The 20547-nt window shown below is 35.7% G+C and overlaps 1 protein-coding gene across 5 annotated transcripts in view; it reads left to right on the forward strand.

Moving 5' to 3' along the window:
- The first annotated feature begins 442 nt into the window (after positions 1-442).
- ETV1 (ETS variant transcription factor 1) overlaps positions 443-20547 on the forward strand; it is a 97856-nt gene continuing 77751 nt past the window's right edge. Inside the window, exons 1-6 of one of the 5 annotated variants that reach the window (XM_054496221.2) lie at positions 443-671; positions 770-966; positions 1098-1229; positions 2063-2150; positions 3548-3595; positions 12795-12848. In XM_054496221.2, the coding sequence (XP_054352196.1) occupies positions 1185-1229; positions 2063-2150; positions 3548-3595; positions 12795-12848 (235 nt within the window). In that variant the 5' untranslated portion in view covers positions 443-671; positions 770-966; positions 1098-1184. The other 4 variants (XM_054496222.2, XM_063667520.1, XM_063667519.1 and 1 more) reach the window with 4 other exon arrangements.

The following is a 20547-nucleotide window of genomic DNA, read 5'->3' on the forward strand; positions in this document are numbered from 1 at the left end:
TTTGATAAACCATAATGGTGATGGTGAGTTTTGAAAAACGGGAAAATAAATTGGGCCAAGAGCTTAGTGGGAATGAGGATAGAGAGCGAGGTGAGCTCCTAGTCAGGGCAAGAGTAGAGGGGTTGGAGATCCTGAGGGGAGGGCGGCTGAAAAAGGCGGTACGGGCTTTGTGGATCGTGCCTCTAAGTGTATACCAGAACCGCACAACAGTGCTTTAAGGAAACCAGCCCAATAGTGGACCTAACACCCCAATAATGGGAACTGGCGACTCGAAACACACGGTTTCAGTATCCCCAGGCGCCTTAACAATAAGCAGCAGGTTACAGAGGAAATCGAGTCTCTCCGTGGCGCTTCCAGGCTGAGGACCCAGCGCCTACCGGCCGAGCACCCCCTAGAGCAGAGGGGCGAGGGAGACCCGCGGGAAGGGGCAGCAAGCCGCCTGATTGACAGCCCGAAATCTGATCTTGTGAAAGAGACGCGGAGCCAATGGGAGGCAGCGATCCATCAGTTTGGATTGGAGGCCCCTGGAGGAGAAGTAGAGGAAAAACCACCGAATTGAGCTCTGTCAGAGGCGCTTTCGGCTTCCAAGGGGGAAGTGCTGGGCTATAATTAATGTTTTTATTAAATTTGGAGGGAAGTTTTTGCAGCCTTTCGCCTAGCGTGGCCTTCAGGTGGGTCTTTCCAACAACTTTTTATGTCTCTCCAGATAATTGCATGGTTGTGGGTCGCAAAAACTATCCTGATGAAAGAGGTGTCTCCGTCTCTTTAGTCCCGTTAGGTGCAAAGCAAGTCTCGTTGATCGCCATTGCTAGTTTTGCACACGTTTGCGAATCAGAGCTGCCCGGGGTACACCGACCGCACAGGGAAACATCGAGAGTGTAAATAAATACATCGCCTCTTGTTCGGATTTTTGCTACTACCGAAAATATGTAAATTGTGAACTCTCTTGGCTCTCTTTGGATCCAGGTGAAGGAGGCGGTGTAGGGAGGGTTATTTTTGTGAATGGGACTGTCGGAGGGTAATTAGCTATGCAAATTCAAGAGCTTCATTCATGATTTTTTTTTTTTAAGCCTAAAAGCCATCTTGTTCCCCTCTAGGTTGATAGAAGTCCAGATCCTGAGGAAATCTCCAGCTAAATGCTCAAAATATAAAATACTGAGCTGAGATTTGCGAAGAGCAGCAGCATGGATGGATTTTATGACCAGCAAGTGCCTTACATGGTCACCAATGTGAGTGATCAGTTTGAAAGTTGCTGTTTATAAACTTGACTCCGTCGGGGGTGGGGAGAGGGAGAAAATGAGAAGGGAGGGGGCACGGGGGTTGGGATTGCAGATACTTATCTGCTTTGTTGCCACTGTAGGGCGACTCTGCTTCTAGAAGCCCAGTCTTCAAAATGAGCTTACCTTTCAGTGATTTGGATAAGGCATAGTTTTGTTTTTAAGACCCCTTTTTCTGATTAAAGTGCCCAAGATGAGTGGAAGAGGAGATGGAGGGCAGCAGCAGCTGCTGCACTCAAAGTTTTTGGCTGGGTTTGTCTGCCACATTGAAAAGAATGAAGTTGAGACAAATGCTGACACTTTTTGTTTATATGGGGTGTTTTTGTTTCTTTTTCTTTTTCTCATTTTCTCTTTTTTTTTTTTTATTTCTCTACTCTTTTTGCTTTTTTTTTGTGGGGGTGGGGTGGGGAGGAGGGGCTGTCCAAGAGAGAATAAAATCCACTGTTTTAATCTAGCATTGAACCAGCCTAAAAACAACTTTAACTGTAAATGCTTAAGGTTGTTTTGATGCTGAGATACCATGAATATATGACTGATAAGTAGTAATGTGCTAAGATCGGCACTGGGAAGCAACTCTCCCTGCCTGCTTAACATAAGCTTTCACTGTCAAATAAGTGAGAAAATGAATATTAGAGTTGATACTATGGACTTCTATTTTTCTATTCAGAGAGAAGATCCATTAGACTTATGTATGCATGTCTGTGTGTGTGTGTGTGCGCGCGCGTGTGCGTGTGTGTGATCTGAGGTTTACATTCTTTTAAAGGATTTTATCTTTCCCTTTGTAGAGTCAGCGTGGGAGAAATTGTAACGAGAAACCAACAAATGTCAGGAAAAGAAAATTCATTAACAGAGATCTGGCTCATGATTCAGAAGGTGAGGTTTGATTTTGGGCTGAACCCCCATTTTTTTACCTACACTCTCCACCCTGCTAAAAGAAAAGGAGCACTTCAGTCTTATCTTAAAAATAATAAACTTTGAAATTACTGAATTTAATTAAGACTTTAACTTGGAACGATTTACATAATGTGGCAGTTTGCATGGGAGACTATTTTATGGTCCTATCACAAACTAATGAAAGAAGGAAATAAAAACTTCTCAATGACAACCTTCTTTTAATCAGTTTTGTGTTTAAATACCTTTGTCCATATGGCATATAACTCACCCCATTCACTAAGATAACAATTTAAAAATATCCAATACAGTGGGACAAATTCAGCAGCTATGTACACTGCTTACTTTCTTCTTTCTTCTTTATTACAAGTTAAACAGTATTAGTGATTGTTTGGTTTCCCACCTCCTTTACACTAAAACCATCTACTATTAACAGAATTTTCAAGGGTGATTTTGATGACTAAATTGTGAGGTCATAATACCTTGTTTATCGACCATAATGTGTTCACTGAATCATACTTAAGGCCTCCTTAATAATTATAATACTATTTGGGAAATTAGTTTGCAGATTCTTTTTATGAACTGTTGCTAGGATGTCAGTATGTTACAAATTGTTTTAGCCATATGAGGACATTCATAATAAACTTAATATACTTCGATTTAATTATCAAAGTTTAGTTGGCAATTTTAATTAGATATACTGAATTCTGCAACTTCCTCAAATCTTCGTACTATTTAAATACCTCCCTCCCTCCCTCCCTAACATGACCATATAGTTTTGAACTTGATGATAACCTGGTGCCAAAGAATTATCTTTCTGACTTTTATAAACCTATTAATGTAGAAATTTTCCTCTAAAAACTTGTATTTGAAGTGGTTTCTTTTAGTTTTGAGGTATTAAAGTTGAAAACATAATACTTTGACAGTTGTACCATGTACCATTATATATTTTATGTAAGATTCAGAAGATATAAATAAAATGCTTTTCAGTCTTTCTAATCTTCCCCCTACTACTATTTTAACAAGAGTTAAATATATTTAAGAAAGATTTCAGTGAATAGACACACATTCACCTCAGCCTTTTTGTGAATTCTGGTATCCCTGAGCTTATTTATTAAGCCGTTTGTTAAAAAGAAGAAAAGATGATTGACTTTATTCTTTAGTTGACTAAAATAATTTCTTAAAGAGTTGCTTAATAGGCATGAAAAGTAGGCATTATTATTGAGATATTTAAGTTATGCCTCTTTTTTTATTTTTATGTTGACTGCGTCTCTTGAAATTAAATTTATATTTAATACCAATTTCATGACAAACATTTCCATTTAATGAAGACTAAAGATTTGCAAATCTTATGTTCATGTCTTTGACTTGTTTTTTAGAACTCTTTCAAGATCTAAGTCAATTACAAGAAACATGGCTTGCAGAAGGTAAGGCAAAATTTGCTTTAAAAGGGGGGAAAAGCAACTCTAGAAGGAGAAAAAAAAAGAAGTCCTGAACTTGCTGTCTTAATATCCAGCCCAATTAATTGAGCTCTAAAAGAGCCACCTCATGTGTCATGCATGCATTAGAGCCTCTGATGAGTTTGTCTTTGGGGACTCTGGGGCTGTACTACCCAGTGTCATCACAAATTACCAGGAGAAATTGCTTCCAGCTCACAATCACATCTGCTTTTGGCAAGAACTAATGCACCAAGACTTCAAGTTCTAAGCCTCTGTTCAGATTTTAATTGCAATTGATCAGGTTTATATTATTGTACCTCCAGAGACCTCCTAGAGCCAGAACTCGGCTGGCTTGCTGTTTCCTTTAGAGCAGCGCATATCATTATTTGGTGTTCTGGTGGAGGACTTTTCTGATGGCAGAAATTAGTTTCTCTGGGTTCATCAGGACGGGATGCTTCAAGATTTAAGTGCAAGTGTCTTCTTTCCACCTTGTTCACAACACAGAACGTTAGGTGTGTATCTAATACTTAGGAAATCTATGGGTTTAAAATAAATGGGAGATATGAGGATTTTAAAAATGTTTTCCATGTGTTACTATTCATGTGATGTTTGTTGAAATTGACCTTTGCTATTTTGTCAGTTTTACTAGGATTTATTTAATAGAGCAAGGATACATGTAAAGGCATTACGTTTATTTTGAATTATTTTTTGTTAAAATTTTGTGGTGCAATCTGTTATATCTTTTATTGCATGCAACTTTATAGGAAAATGAGACTGCTTCGTAAAGCTTTATACAACTTCAAAAATGCCTAATATTGAGGGACTTTTGTTGGCATTCATAATTTGAAATTTTTCTTTTGGATTTGGCATAAAAATGTGAAATATTAATTTTATGGTGTGTTTTGTGGGAAATACAAAGAAAAATTATAGATATTTAAGCATTGAGTGTATAACAGTATTATTTGTGTGTTCACATTATATGGGAAACATGCACATTTTGGAACAGATTTTAAGATGGTTAAAAAGGAGAGAGTGGGTCTCTTTAAATGGAACCCAGGTGTTGCTGTAGCTACTTTGAGGCAGACTGATGTGTTTTATCGGTGGTCTTGAATGCAGTTGATCAAGTTGCTGTTAGCATGTAAAATAAGTTTCTTTGTTTTGCTGATAGTCTAGTTCTCCAAAGAGCTTTTTCAATCTTTATCAATCTTTAAAGTTAAATAGCTTTCCTAATAGTCCTTTGAAAGGATGATTGTATTTATATGTTAATGAAGGTAAGACTTACTGAAAGTTTTGGCTGTATTTAAGGATCATTTTGCTAGTCTGTGTAAATGAAACTTACTGCAATAGATTACTTTTTATTGCAACATAAGTCATATTCAGATATAAGTTTTTCAAGGAAAATTTGCATGGAGATTCTTGTATTAACTTACGCCTATTAGTTTTGCAAAGTCAAAGGTTGTGAGAACATTACCTTTATGAGAGAATTGATTTGCTTCTCCAAAATAACTTAAAATATCTATTTTAATTGTTCTGGAAGGTTTGTTGGTTCTTAGATGTTTAAATCTCATTGATTCCAAGTCAGTGCACTTGCTGGCAGATTTTGAATGTGCATAGCAATTCTGTTCCTGGAATTTTAAAATGTGGAATCTGTGACAGACTCTTACCATTTTATAATCAGTTTCAGTACTTTTTTTTTTTTTTTTAACTTTTGACTTGTTTTGTGGCTTGTAGCTCAGATAAGTGATTGCAATAATTTATCCAAATTTATCTTTTAAAACTCTGCGGAGAATAGTCTTTCTCAGGGATTATTAACATACCTGTAAATCAAACCTGAAGATTTAGCACTACAAAAAATAAACCTAGAAAATGATCAATGTATTTGGAAGAACATGGACCTTTACTTAGAAAAGAATTATAATTTCAATTAAGTTCAGGAATTAATCATGAGTGTTTTATATGAATTCCCAGGTGGACTACTATTTACAAACTATGGATAAGATTTCATTTTAGAATAATTTAAGCATTTTCAAAATAGTTTACGTTAATTTATCTAAACATGATGTAAGCAAAAAGTTGTTAATGTGATGTTTAAAATCTAATAATGAGAAAAGAGATCTTTTTAACTTCTTGTTTCTAGACTCCACTTTTTTTTTGTTTTGAGAAATTAAATATATTATTTTGCACTGATATTTTAACTTGACTTATCCCACGTCTTGAACGGTATTAGCTAAGAAGAGATCCCCAGATTACCCTAGTTTATTTGTAGTGAGATGTGTCCATTTATGTCTTTCTGGACATCCAGAAATTAAAACACTGCCAAATTGGCAGACTATGAACCGTTTACAAATTTCTTTTCATAATGCTCCATAGCCAAGAAAGTGACCATGGAATTTTAAGACATCTTGACCCTTTTAAAAAAGATCATTGGCAGTTAACCAAGTTTCTCCCATGAGTTAGAATTCCACTGGGAAGTTAAACAGGTCTAAAAACCTTATTAGACATAAGAGTCAAGTTAGTTGTCATATGTCATATGATAATTGTGTTTTTGAAAAATTATAAAAGTCCTCAAATATTTGTGAAATGATATCTTAGCATGTTTAGTTTGTTTTTTTCTGTAAGACTATTCGTAAATTTTACCCCAAATGCAACATATGGATTAGTCATGGGTAAATTATTATGGATTATAAAATTTGTTTTATTTCTAAGGGGAAGTTGGAATAGATAAGGCAGGATTGTTTGAGGGTGGGGATGGGACCGGTATTTTCAGTTCAGTAAAGTCCTCTATAAAAATACACTTGCATTCTACCAAGAAAGTTAATTCCCATTCAGAGATTTAAACATGTTGGTAGAGAATATAACTTTACATTAATATCATTTCCCAATAAATAACACTGCAATTTAAAGGGTTTTTTTTTTAACATCTAAACACAATTTAAAACAATTACCTTATTCTGAAGAAAACTGAAAAGTTAATGTTTTCAGTGACCACAGTAGTTAAAAAAAAAAAAAAGTCAGGGAATATGCCTATTTTAAAATATTGCCATAGTCGCTTTATGTTATAATTTTACTATGTGCAATTCTTTATTGATTCTTTGACTTTTGAATTAGACTGCTACTGACAGAAAGGCAATTGCAATTATTTGATCCCATGAAAGAGTGAGTTTAAATATCAATTCTATCAACGTCATGGTGATGTCTTATTCTTAACAACCTGAAAGTCACAGTTAAAATGGAACCTCTTGTGTATCCAGAACAGAAATAGAAAGATGTAAAAAATTAAGAAAGGATTGCATTCTTCCAAACTTGCTTCTTAAAGCTCACCTACTAACACAACTTAAAGGGAAATAATAATTTTCAGTATATATCTGATGTAAATGTATAGCTGCTCTCTTGACTGTTATTTTGTTTCCGGTCGAGATGTTCTTTCGGGTTCACTTTCATCAACAATATTCTCTGTCTTCAGGGTAAAATGTTTTTCAGTGGTTTTGTATTGAGTGAAGTTTAGTGCTGCCGCCACACTTCGAGTAGGAGTTTTATCTCCAGGAACAACCTTTCTACAGCAAAGGTTATTACATCATACAAATAAGGGTTTTTTCCTTTTGGTTTTATGTGACCTTCAAACAACAGTCAGGTTGACTTAAAAGCAGAGATGTCATTACTTTCCCCTCAGTTCGCTTTAATGGCTGATGCTAAATTTATATTCAAAATCATTATGTGATGTTTCTTAAGTAATACGTGCTATTGTTACTCCCTATGTGTAATGTCATCCACAATATACAGTAGTCATAATACACTCATTTTTATTTTTCAGAAATCCTACTTTTTTTTAATGGAACATAAAATTGGTTATGTGCTCATGAATTATTTTCCCCCACTTGGTGCAATAAGGATTAAAGCCTTTAAAAACTACATTATTTTATGTGGTTTACATAAAACATGAATTTAGAATTAAGCATTGAATTAGAGAAGTCCATATAATTTCTTATAATTGAACAACAATAATTTCTTGTGTGTGTGGGCAGGGAGAGGATGGGCTATCACCCCTCTTTTTGTTGTACTAGAAAATAATCTAAAATATGAGAGAAAGACTTCTCATTTGAGTTTGACTTAAAGACAGCAGATAGAGTAAGTATATTTTATTTCTAAACATTCATTGGAATTGCATAAATGTTTTTTCATCCATGTTTTATTTACAAAATAGAAAAGTTTTTTTAAAAATGGAAAAATAGGATTTGATATAGTATAGTGTAGTTTTTCCAGAGGATCCTAATAAATAAAATATTGCTAAGCTTTTCTATTTCAGTTAGAGGAAATGTGCAGTTTGTTACATTTTGTAGTATAACTTTATTCCCTTTGACTTGTGTGTAATGTTATAATAAAAAATAATAATAATAGAGTCAGACCTCTGTAGCATTAGAGAAAATATTTGGCTAGAAACAACAGCTAGTTGACTCTGAGGTTCCCTTAAGTTTTCAAGTTACTGCAGGTCAATTTTAGTTAGGAATTTAAGCTGATTTGACACTCACAACAACTAAAACTTTACTGTTATAGTAAGAATATAGAAATATGGAAATAATGCCTTAATCAAGTATTAAAGGTGTTTTTGTCATTGGAAAGTTGCCTCCTTTTTTTGTATGTTTAAATATGTTTATACTTCTGCATAATTAATGCTTTTACATTTGTACAATCATTTTAATGTTAAAAGTGGATGTGGTAGAAAACCAAGCTTAGTGGACTCATGATTATTTTGTTCCATGGCCTGTAGCTTCAATTTAGGATTAAACAGCATACCACTGTAGGAAGGTGGGTTTTTCTTTTTTTACTTCTTATTTGAAATAAAATTTAAATTTCTGACAAGAAATTTGTTTCTAACTCTTTGATTCAAAGAGAAATGCTACAAAGTTCAGCAAACAATCTACAGTATTCTTATGATAAAAATAGTTGGATAATAGGCAAGAAAAATAAGGCATTTCTGTAATGGTTTTTCTTTTCCCTTTCTTGAAACCTTCTTTGCATCTTTCTGTCTTTTCCTTTTTTCTTCCTTAGTTTTATACATGCAAGTTTCTGTAACAAGTTACTCTGTAAAGCAGGATGGGATATGTGTATGTATGTATTTGTGTGTATATATATATATATATATATATGTATGTATGTATATATGTAACTTTGTAAACTTGTCATTTATTTAAATGTGTTCCTTTAATGGATCTGAGCTCTGAGACAGAGCAATAAAATTGGTGTGTTTATATTGCAAGTCCAAGTTTACTTGCTTTAGCTCCCTGGAAGGGTGTGACATGAAAAGATTGTGGTTGGGCCACATGGCTCATATGCTGGACTGTGTTTTTGTGAATGGAGGCAGAACTCCAGTTCTGCCTGCTTGTCTTGAGGAATTGCTGAGGAGATCAGCTGTCTCATTCACGGGCAGAAAGAATGACTCATACATCTTCCGCCTTGTTTGGCTCCAGGTCATTGTTACAGTGGATAGAACTGGTTTTAATTAAATATTAACCCCTTTTATACTTGACGTTTGTTTTATTTGTAATTCTTCCACTTTTTCCTTAGCTTTAAAAGAAAACCCAATAGGTACATAGTTTGTAAGAATAGGAGGGTTTTCACTTCCCTGCAGCCAACCTTGGAAACTTTTTCATCACTTACTTTTTCTTAAGTAATGATTATTATTTCATTTGAAAGTTAAAAATAAGCATAACATAAAGGCAAGCTATATTTAAAATTATCCATCCCTAAGGCAATATTAGTTAAGAAAAGTATTGAAATTAAAAAGGAGAATTGGTGAGTTTGTGACATATAGGTCATGATTTAATATTTTCATGAATTGCTTTCTGATAATATGTATTGATACGTAGCAAAAAGAGAGAAAACAGTAAAACAACTTTGGATAAGAATCTAGGTAAAACAAATAGCTGAGAGTGCAGATACTACCCTTTTAAAGCCGAGATCCTGAGACTTGATGGCAACTTGTCTATTAATGTGCAATGAACTGATAGAGCTGCTCCAGCTATTACCAATAAAATCCACATGCTTAATCTCCTTGAAAGCATTTTATTGGTCTTTTGGTATATACTTTCTCCCCTTCTCCTTTCCTCCTCTTCCCCTTCATCTTTAATTACATAGTGTGGGGAAACATTTTCATTCCCCAAAGGTGATTATATCAAGCACAGTTTATAATAGATAGTAGTGGAAAAAACATTGCTTTTTTTAGGTTGACCTCTATTGTTAATTTTCAACTTTGGAGTTGGTATGGCTTGCTGCAAATTTTCAGGCAGCTACAGTTTGCTCCTTCACGGTATTCCCCTGAATTGAAGAAAAAAGGAAATGTATGATACAAGTGTGGCAATACTTTGTCATATTTTCCTTGCCTAGATCCAACTTGTGTTTTTAGTTAACTGCTTTCCGTTTACTCTAACTTGAAATTAGAGGTATACTTAAGCCTTTGTCTATTTAAGTAGCATGCTGCTTCATTTGGTCTATTCAGTTTCTTAAGATTAGCTTCTGTGAAAACGTGAGTCATATGTTTTTTGTTAAAATTCTGTAATATGTTCAGGAGTAAGTGTGAAGTATTTATTCAGTATGTTAAGGAGTTAGAACAGAAATAGGAATTCTTATTCTTACTCTTTACAGGTTGTTATTGTGCAGCTATTTTCTGTATATTTGCGAGGTATAACTTCTAGATTATTCTACTCCTAAAATTTGGCCCTTTTTTCCTCACACATATTCCAGCACACATCACACCCCCATCAATGATTCTGTGCTGCTCTTGCCATGACATATATTATGAAGTTGCAAATCTGCTTACAATACTACAAAAACAAACAAAAGACCTTTAAGACATTCGTACCATCATATTCAGTTACAAATATACTTTTGTTACTCACCAGCTATTTATAACTTTTCCTGTAAAGGGATATTATATTTTTATTAGATTCTTGTAAATGTTGGCTTTCTAAAAGCCCAGTAATTGTTGTGGTTGATATATTTGCATCTCAATAGTTATATCTGTTCAGCTGTTAATTCTGAGAGAAAACCAAAACAAGGATATAATGGGAAAAATGTGCAGGATTTGAATCTGTGTACTTGCTGTTATTTATTAAATATATATTTAAAACACTTGTAATTTTTTATGAAGACTTATTTGAAAGCACACCATTCGCCTTGTAATTTATGAATCTTTTAGAACATTTTTTTCTGCAGTGTCAAAAAAATATGTTGTGTTAATTAGCTGAGAGAATGCTAATATACAGATTTTAGCTGTTTCTTTGCCTCTCTAGTAGACTTCATTAGAAGTAAAGATATTAAACTGAGCATTGTAATGACAAGTACTTTTTTGTGGATGACTTGAAAGACAAGGGTTGGTGGGTAGAGGACTGGAAAGAAGAAAATAAGGAACATTTCTTGAGTAGCTGGCATTGTGTTTAGACTGTTTCATTTAATCCTCACCAAAAAACCTGTATTTTCATTAGTAAACTGATAAGTAAAATTCAGTTCGAAGAGGTTCAGTCACTTAACCAAAGTTGCACAACTAGCATGTCACAGAATTAAGATTTGTAGTTCGCTAACTTTAAAGTTGTTACCCACAGTATCAGATATTAGAGCAATATGAAGAGAAAAAAATTCTCCTTGCAATATAGGCTGATCAAATAGGCATCAGTTAAAACTTGAAAAAATTCTTAATTTGTTTGATTTTGTTTGGTAGTGGGGATACAGTGCATTCGTAATAAGGTTAATTATTGGTGTACAGAAAGAAGAGAGTTGTTAGAAAACAGTTGAATGTCAAACTGCATACATTTTTATAACAGGCACAATTATCAGATTGTTATGCTCTTCATAATATAACACAAATTTTATTCAGCCAAATGTCTGTTTTTAAAGAATAATATTAAACTGATAAAAAGAAACTTTAATTCTGTATATTGTATTCTTTTTTATACAAAATTTTTTTAAAATGTAGAATTCCTTTTTATGTAGATTTTTTTCTTAAGCCATTCAGTTACCAACCTGAAGCATTTTCAAAAGAGACTGTTTATTTTAATAAGCATTCCTCATACAGAATAGGTTCATTTAAGAAAGTTAATTAACATCTATTTAAATGTGACTTGGCTGGATAAAAAAGTTTCAGTATTACGTAACACTAATAAAGTAATACTAGCTAGTCAAATGACAGCTAAAGTTAATTAGGGTGATAATTCATTATATTTTTATCAAATTAAAAGTAACCTAACTTCTATTTTTTGGGCATGTGTGTGTGTGTTTGCATGTATTTATGTGTGTTTGTGAAAGCTTATTATTAATATTCAGTTTGGAATAGGTTACTTCGATGTCTAAATCAACTGTGATGAAAACATTTTAGAAGTGAAAAATGCACGTGTGTTTTGATTGCTGCCAAATGCAGTAAGTCCTTGCTATTCAGTATTTTTCCTTTACTAAAAATAGGAAAATCTTTTGACATTAGGACTGACGAACTAGTGATATTCTTTTTGTTAATGCCTAGTAGTTGCCAGGAAAATATTTTGAATGAAAAGATGACATTTGTGTTTTTGTTTGTTATTTTATTAATGTGAATATAATCTTTGAAATATAATACTTTATTATATATGAGCCAAATCACGGACCATTCTTCCATTTAAAAACCTTTGTAGCATACTTTGGCAAAATTCAGTGCAAGCATCTTAAAATATGGTGTATTTTGCAGGACAGAGAACATACCAGCAGACATTTCTAAAAAAGCAGAAGGACGTGTGTGATAACTGCACATCACTTAAAATAATTGTGTGGTTAATTTAAATAGGCTGCTTACACACTGGCAGTGGGTGAATTGAAATAGCTTTTGCTGTATTCTTGAAAAAAAAAACTGCGGGAAATGGAAACTCTATAGCTTTCTTTATTTTGCATCTCTTTTATTTCCATCTGGCAGGTGAAATTCAGAGGGAATACACCCGCCATCATCCTATTTCTGACATATATATGGTTCCTAGTTGACATCAATGATCCCCTTCCATTTCTCCTCCTAAGTAGTGTTGTCAATACCATTTTAAATAGGAGCTCATTGGCAAATAATCATAGGTTTGATCTCAGCCCAAGAAGATCTTACTTGACAGATTTTACTTGACATTCCTTATGCTTTTGGCAGTTTCTCCCTTAATTTTTTTTTAATTTTCTTTTTCTTCTTCAGCTCAGGTACCTGACAATGATGAGCAGTTTGTACCAGACTATCAGGCTGAAAGTTGTAAGTATAGTATGACTCATCTCTTGTATTTTTCTGTCTTTCTGGTTTCCTTCTTTCCTTCTTTCTCTTTGGTTGGTTTTCACGTCCAGTGTCTCGTCTTACATTGTACCAGCGCCTTTTTAACTTACAGCCATAAGATGATTTGATTTGTTAGGTTGTGACATCAGCAGAAACTCTATTTTGAGCAGAATTCTTGAATTCTGTATATCGGAAGAGAACTCCAAATAGTAGGCAAGGAAGACTGAGTTGATTGAAAGATGGTCTTGTTCTTCATATTGGTAAATATCTTTGGGAGGAAATAGGGTGTGATCCATGAACATGCGCATGTTTACTTCCAGTTTGCCAATATGCTTACAGAGAAATGCCCGGATGCTGATGGGAGATAGAGTTAAAAACTACTTGAGATTAGTTATTGTACAATTTATAAAAGATTCTGGACCAAACATTCATTGGCTTATTGTAGTATTGTACATTTATGAATTGTCACCTGCTTTTATTTAATTTTTAGCCTGAAATTTTCTGCGTCCTGGTTGCAGTAACACAAATGGAAGCAGCCATTGGCTTCTCTCAGGGTTCCGTCTTCCGCGTTCCTTTCCCCGAGCCTTGCTCCCGGGTCTGTCAGAGAATGCACGAGGAGTGATGCATGGAGTACTCACGGTCTCTTAATTGCAGAGTGAGCGTTTTGCCTGTACAAACGTGGTTGCCTTGGGGTTTACTGCTGATATTTATAATCTGCCATTCTACCAGCTAACTGCCGCTACTGACCAAAGGAGCAAATAGTAAGGCAAAGGGTATAAATGCCTTCTTAATTATGAAACTGGCCTAATGCATTTTTGTTCTGTTGGTGACATCTAAATTTGTTTTATTTTTTCTAATACAAATACCTGCATTACTTCAAGTAACAGATGTTGTGGGCAATGTTTTCAGCATTTATGTTTGGTATGTTAAATTTCTCAGGCGTAGAGGGTTGTGCAAGGTTTTGTCCAGATTCTCTAACATGTTACATGTTTCAACTCAGCTTGATTATAAAGAAATTACTGTGGTAAAATATACATACCACAAAATTTACCATTTCAACTATTTTTAAGTTTGTAGTTCAATGGCATTAAGTACATTCACATTGTTGTACAACCTTCACCACTATTCAACTTCAGAACTTTTTTGTATCCCAAGCTGAAGTTCCGTACCTGTAAAACAATAACTCCCATTTCTCTGCCCTCAGTCCCTGGTAACCACTGTTGTATTAGCTTTATTTCTGATCCGAGAAGAAAACTGTATAATGCTGTTTGATGTCTAAACACAGGTATTTGACATAGGCTTTCAAGAAACTTACTCAGCAACTATATAGACCTTAATTAGACACCCTTAGAAACACTCCCAGAAGGATGATGGCTCATACAAGTCCTCCCCTTCTTGATTAAAGTATGGAAAGAGAATGGTCATATTTCCAACATTTCCCTTCCTGTGGGCAATTGAATTCTTCTTTCTAAAAGCTAAACACATCGTCTGAGTAAAAGAATTAATCTCGTTGATATTTTACATCCAAAGTAATTGGTAACAATTCCAATACTATACCAATTGTCAGGGTAAAATGAGCCACCTATAGGTAATTTTTTACCCCTTTTCTTATTTGACCTCTTTTCAGCTTTTCTTATTCTTGAATATTTAGTCTCTTTGAACTCTTTTCTGAAGGTCACACTGGCGTGATTTTCTTCCTTTTTTTTTTGTTTTTTAATCCCTTGACCACTCCTTCTTACTCAACTCATCTTCCTTCCCTCCTCTTTGTGGACCTCTTCTTTCCCTAGGGTTCTGTCCCCAAACCTTTCCTTTTTCTTTTCTTTTCTTTTCTTTTTTTTTTTTTGAGACGGAGTCTCGCCCTATTGCCCAGGCTAGAGTGCAGTGGCACAATCTTGGCTCACTGCAAGCTCCACCTCCCGGGTTCACGCCATTCTCCTGCCTCAGCCTCCCGAGTAGCTGGGACTACAGGCATCGGCCACCACGCCCAGCTAATTTTTTGTATTTTTAGTAGAGATGGGGTTTCACTGTGTTGGCCAGGATGGTCTCGATCTCCTGACCTCATGATCCGCCCGCCTTGGCCTCCCAAAGTGCTGGGGTCACAGGTGTGAGCCCCCTTTCCTCTTATTTTACATGCACCATGCCAGCACTGTCCCATAGAACTTTCTGTGATGGAAATGACTACACCTGTGCCACCTGATACAGTGTCCACTAACCACCTTGGCCGTTGAGCACACGAAATGTGGTTAGTGAGACTGAGGAAATGAATTTTTAACTTTATTTAATTTTGATTATTTTAAATTTAGACATGTCTGGCTACTGACTATTGTATTGGTCAGCACAGCTTTGAACAGCGATGTCTTCCACATTGTTGTCTCCAGCCTGGTTCTTCCCTCCGAAGCTGTCTATTGGACATCCTCACCTGATCCCTGCTAGTGTCCCTGTGCAGATTAGAAAAAGGCAACATCTCTGGACTCACTCCCTTAGCCCTTGGCTGTGCATTGCACAAAACACCATCTACATGCCAACTCCAATCTTTAACGCAACACTCCACAGACAATTTAGACTCAGCAAGTCCAACAGTGAAATCATGATTTCTCCTGACCGACGTTGCTCTTTTACTTCTGTTGCCTTTCTAAGTTAGTGGCATCACCATCCAAACTGAAATCCTGATATTCATCCTTAGAGACCTCAGTTCTTTACAATAAACCTCAAATTGCTAACCAACTTGTTGATCTTAGCTTTCAAAAATATCTTAATTTCATGGCCCATGGCCTCTCCTTCATCCCTATTTCATTGCTTTAGTTCACACACCTACATTCTGCCTTGACTGAACTTCTGAGTCAGCCTTTTGGTTGGTTTTCTTGTCTTTTGATTTTCCCTCTTTGCAAGCCACTGTGCAGTAGCATTAACACACAGCTATTTGGCCTTGTTACTTTTCTTCTTAAACTGTCTGCAGGACAAAGTCCTATTTCTTTAGCTGTACGGAAAATTCTTCTATAACCCAGGCCTTGACTATCCTTTTGGTTTAAACTCTTGCTACTCCAGTACCCTGTCTTTTCCTTTCCTCTGTACTTTAGCCCGTCTAATTTTTCAGTTCTCTGGGCAGATTGAGTTGTTGTAAATCTCTTTGCCCTTGCATATGTTCATTTTGCTTTAAAACTTTTCATTTTTGCTTTACAATCTGGTGAACCTCCTATTTCAGACTCAGCTTAGATTTCACCTTACTGAAGTCTTTCTCAGCCTTTTCTTGCCACTCTGACCCCACAGAGTTAGCTGGACTCCACAGCATCTTGTATATTATATTTATTGTATTATAGTATTTTAGATACATTTGTGTCTTTGATAAGATTGTGAACTTCTTGAGGGTACAAGAAGCACGTCACATTCAGCATGGCTTACATGTTATAGAAGAACAATAAGTAAAATTATCATTGTATTCATGATCACCTTCTTAGTGCTTATTTCCTCCTAAGCATCTTCAGAGTCTTAATTCCTTTCTTAAGGTAGAAACATATGATATGCCTTAAAACTGCACGTATAGTCTCATTCTGGGAAAACTTGCCGAAACTATGAAAGTTTAACCAAATGTTTTCAGAATTGTGAAGGTTTATTTTACTTCAATTAGAGAATATTTACAGTTTAACAAATATGGCTTTGGGACATGTAAATAAGACACATAATAATTTTAAAAAACCTATAAACAGAGGCAAAAATAAGTCTGAAATAGCCTAATTTAGAAAAAAAGTGGAGGAATATGTTATTTCAGGTTTTCACAGACATGAAGGACTATTGTTCAGATTATAATAACCAGCTAATTTTATTCTTCACCGAAGAAAGGACAAGAGGGAAATGATTTAAAAAGAAGAATAGGGCATTTGTATTAGATACTAAAGAGGATTTCTGGATGCAGAAGTTTATCAAATATTGGAATTGAGAGGTTAGATGGTCTCCAAAATGCCTTTAAACAGATGTTTGATTCTCGTCCGTCTGGGTATGCTTAGTGGGGACAGAGGGATCCTATCTCTAGAAAGAGAAAGAAACTCCATCCCCTCTGTATGGCCTGTCTGTAAATTCTATGGGGATATTTTTTAAAATGTGAGTAATCAGGTTTCCTTGCATGCCTCAATAAAATAAGGTGCTTCTGCCTTAGCTTTTACTGCTTTAGTCCTTTGGTAAATTAAGGTTAAGAGAATGAAGAACAAAATTTTGCTCAATACTGGATTATAGAATATGCATTTGACTGTAACATGTTTAAATGCATGTAGAATAATAGAGATCAGAGCATCCAAAAATTGTGAAAATGAAATTAAATCGTAACACTTGAGAACTTTCTAAAAATTTCCCTAAGCATTGTTTGTTGCTGTTTACAAAATGTTTTAATTGGAAATGTGGAATCCAGTGATGGTATACTGTAGATTGCTAACCTTTGAAGGATGCTAACTTTGAAGCAAGTATAGGCATTAAAAATAAGTGAAAACAGAGCCTGGGCATTGTGGCTTATGCCTATAATCCCGGCACTTTGGAAGGTTGAAGTGGAGAATTGCTTGAGCTTGGGAGTTGGAGACCAGCCTGGGCAACATAATGAGACCCTATATCTATCAGAAAATAAAAATAAAAACCAAGTGAAAACAAGTTCCTACAAGTGCATGCCAGGAAATCGATTAAGGCTGAGAGAAACAATAACATGCTTTTAACAAATTGTTTATTCCTTAGCAATAAATCTTTTCATAACTCAGACACTCTGTTGGAAAAAATAGAATTATGTTAGGATGTGCTTTAATCCAGAAGAAATAGAAGTGTATCTTCTCAAAAAGGACAAATTAAGGAGTATTTCAAACATAGGTGAACCTTATGTTTCTGAAGTGGATATACATTTGTATTTAAACAGAATTTTCCTAAATTGTTTACTTTAAATTTAATTACTTCAATAACGTTATGTTTTCAATCTTATTTTATTCTGAGACAGGGTCTCACTTGGTTGCCCTGGCTAGAGTGCAGTGGCATGATTTTGGCTCACTGCAAACTCTGCCTCCTTAGTTCAGCAGTCTACCCTACTTCAGCCTCCCAAGTAGCTGGGACTACAGGCACGCACCACCATGCCCGGCCAATTTTTGTATTTTATAGAGACATGGGATTTTGCCCAGGCTGGACTTGAACTCCTGGGCTTAAGTGATCTGCTCAAGTTGGCCTCCTGAAGTGCTAGGATTGCAGGCATGAGCCATCATACCCAGCCTCAAATCATATATTTTAAATTTAGTTATATCTTTTTTTTTTTTTTTCTTTTTGAGACAGAGTCTCGCTGTATCATCTAGGCTGGAGTGCAGTGGCACGATCTTGGCTCACTGCAACTCCTGCCTCCCGGGTTCAAGTGTCTCTTGCCTCAGCCTCCCAGGTAGCTGGGATTACAGGCATGCGCTACCATGCCCGGATAATTTTTGTATTTTTAGTAGAGACGGAGTTTCACTGTTGTTGTCCAGGCTAGTCTCAAACTCCTGACTTCAAGTGATCCACCCGCCTTAGCTTCCCAAAGTGCTGGGATTACAGGCGTGAGCCACCGTGCCTGGCCGTTATATCATTCATCTTTAAAAATCTACCACCTTTCATTTTGTTCTTCGTAACAAAGTTATGTGTTATTTTTATAACTAGTTTGTTTCCATTTGGTTACATTAGTTCATTTCAATCTTTTCTCTGTAGTGATTCACATGATAATGACTTTCACATTTACATTTTATTTTCTTCCAGAGCATTTCCAGGAGTGTGCATAAGTCCCAGGGTTATGCAAAATTCCCAACAGGATAGATCCTTGTAACTCTACTGCTTTATCTTACACTCAGTAAAATACACTGGAATGCAAGTCAGTTGGAAAAAATGTTATTAAAGAAATAATAATAACCCTGACTCTTCACTATTTACAAAAGTAAATCTTTTGCAAACTTCTATACTTTATCAGATATCTGTAATACAATACTAGTGGACCATACAAAAATCATCCAAACAAACCCTTGTGTGGGGACTCAGCTGTTTAAAACCACTATTATTATTACATGGATGACACTTTAAGTAAATGAAAATCATAACTACACTTTGTTTCTTTAAGAATTTCTGGTTTTAAGAATAGCATCTGGGTCGGGCACAGTGGCTCACGCCTGTAGTCCCAGCACTTTGGGAGGCCGAGGCAGGCGGATCACCTAAGGTCAGGAGTTCAAGACTAGCCTGGCTAACATGGCGAAACCCCGTCTCTACTAAAACTACAAAATTAGCTGGGCATGGTGTCACATGCCTGTAGTCCCAGCTACTCAGGAGGCTGAGGCAGGAGAATTGCTTGAACCTGGGAGGTAGAGGTTGCAGTGAGCCGAGATCGAGATCATGCCATTGCGCTCTGGCCTGGGTGACAGTAAGATTCTGTCTCAAAAAATAAATAAATAAAATAAAATAAAGAAAATAAAGAATAGCATTTGACTTTTTTTTTTTTTTTTTGCAATGAAGTGGAAAAAAGAAGTACTTAGATTACTGTTACAAATCTGCTCCTTAGAAAACTGAAGTCAGTCAGGTCTATGTAGAGCCTGACTGAATAGTTTATGTTAACACGTACTTGTCCAGGATCAGAAAAATTCCATTTATGGTTTGTTTTCATAATTTCCTGCCTTTTTACTAAGTTACCTTTACTAAGTTACCTTACTACATCACATACAGTGAGTACTTTATAAAGTTGATTTTTTCATTACTAATTTTGAAAACTTTCTTGCCTGATTAAGTTTTTTTGATATGATTGGTCAGGAAAACCTTAGTCTTCTTTCGTTTTTCTGACTGCTTTTACCAAAATGAGAGCACACACTGAAAGAGAAATGGCATTTTTTGGATTTAAGAACATGAGTTTTTTGGTTTGTTTTCAGTTTCAAAAAAATTTAAAACTTTTTTTGAGGCATATTTAAACATGTTACCAAATAGACTCAAACTATCCATTTCAAGCATGACTAGTTGCATACCTTCTCGCCCAAGTTAGTATTCCTGAGAGCTATACGATAGCTACCTCTTGATGGTTCTGAGTTTCTTTTGGGTATGCATTTTGTAGTTGTTGCTTTGTGTTTTTTTGTTTGTTTGTTTGTTTGTTTTGAGACGGAGTCTCGCTCTGTCGCCCAGGCTGGAATGGAGTGGCGTGACCTCGGCTCACTGCAAGATCTGCCTCCCAGATTCACGCCATTCTTCTGCCTCAGCCTCCCGACTAGCTGGGACCACAGGCGCCCGCCACCATGCCTGGCTAATTTTTTTTTGTATTTTTAGTAGAGACGGGGTTTCACTGTATTAGCCAGGATGGTCTCCATCTCCTGACCTCGTGATTCTCCTGCCTCGGCCTCCCAAAGTGCTGGGATTACAGGCGTGAGCCACTGCGCCTGGCCCAGTTTAAATATTTTGTCAAAGCAGTGTATTTACAGAGTAGGAAAAAGTGCAAATAAAATTATTCCCTATTCCTGCAACCCACAACTCACTGTCCTCTCTAGAAGCAACTGCCTTTTAGTTGTCCTACATACTAAATAATATGCTTGTACTGCAACTTCTTGTTTTATCAGTTTTAGATTTTACCTGTTGTCCTACAAAGATAGAAAAACATTTTGGATAGGTTTTAATTACTTTAATGCCAGTAATCAGCTGTCTGATTCTACTTCAGTCCATTGATCTTATT

The sequence above is a fragment of the Pongo pygmaeus genome, chromosome 6 (genome assembly GCF_028885625.2).
Source record: "Pongo pygmaeus isolate AG05252 chromosome 6, NHGRI_mPonPyg2-v2.0_pri, whole genome shotgun sequence".
In the NCBI taxonomy this organism is placed as follows: domain Eukaryota; kingdom Metazoa; phylum Chordata; class Mammalia; order Primates; family Hominidae; genus Pongo; species Pongo pygmaeus.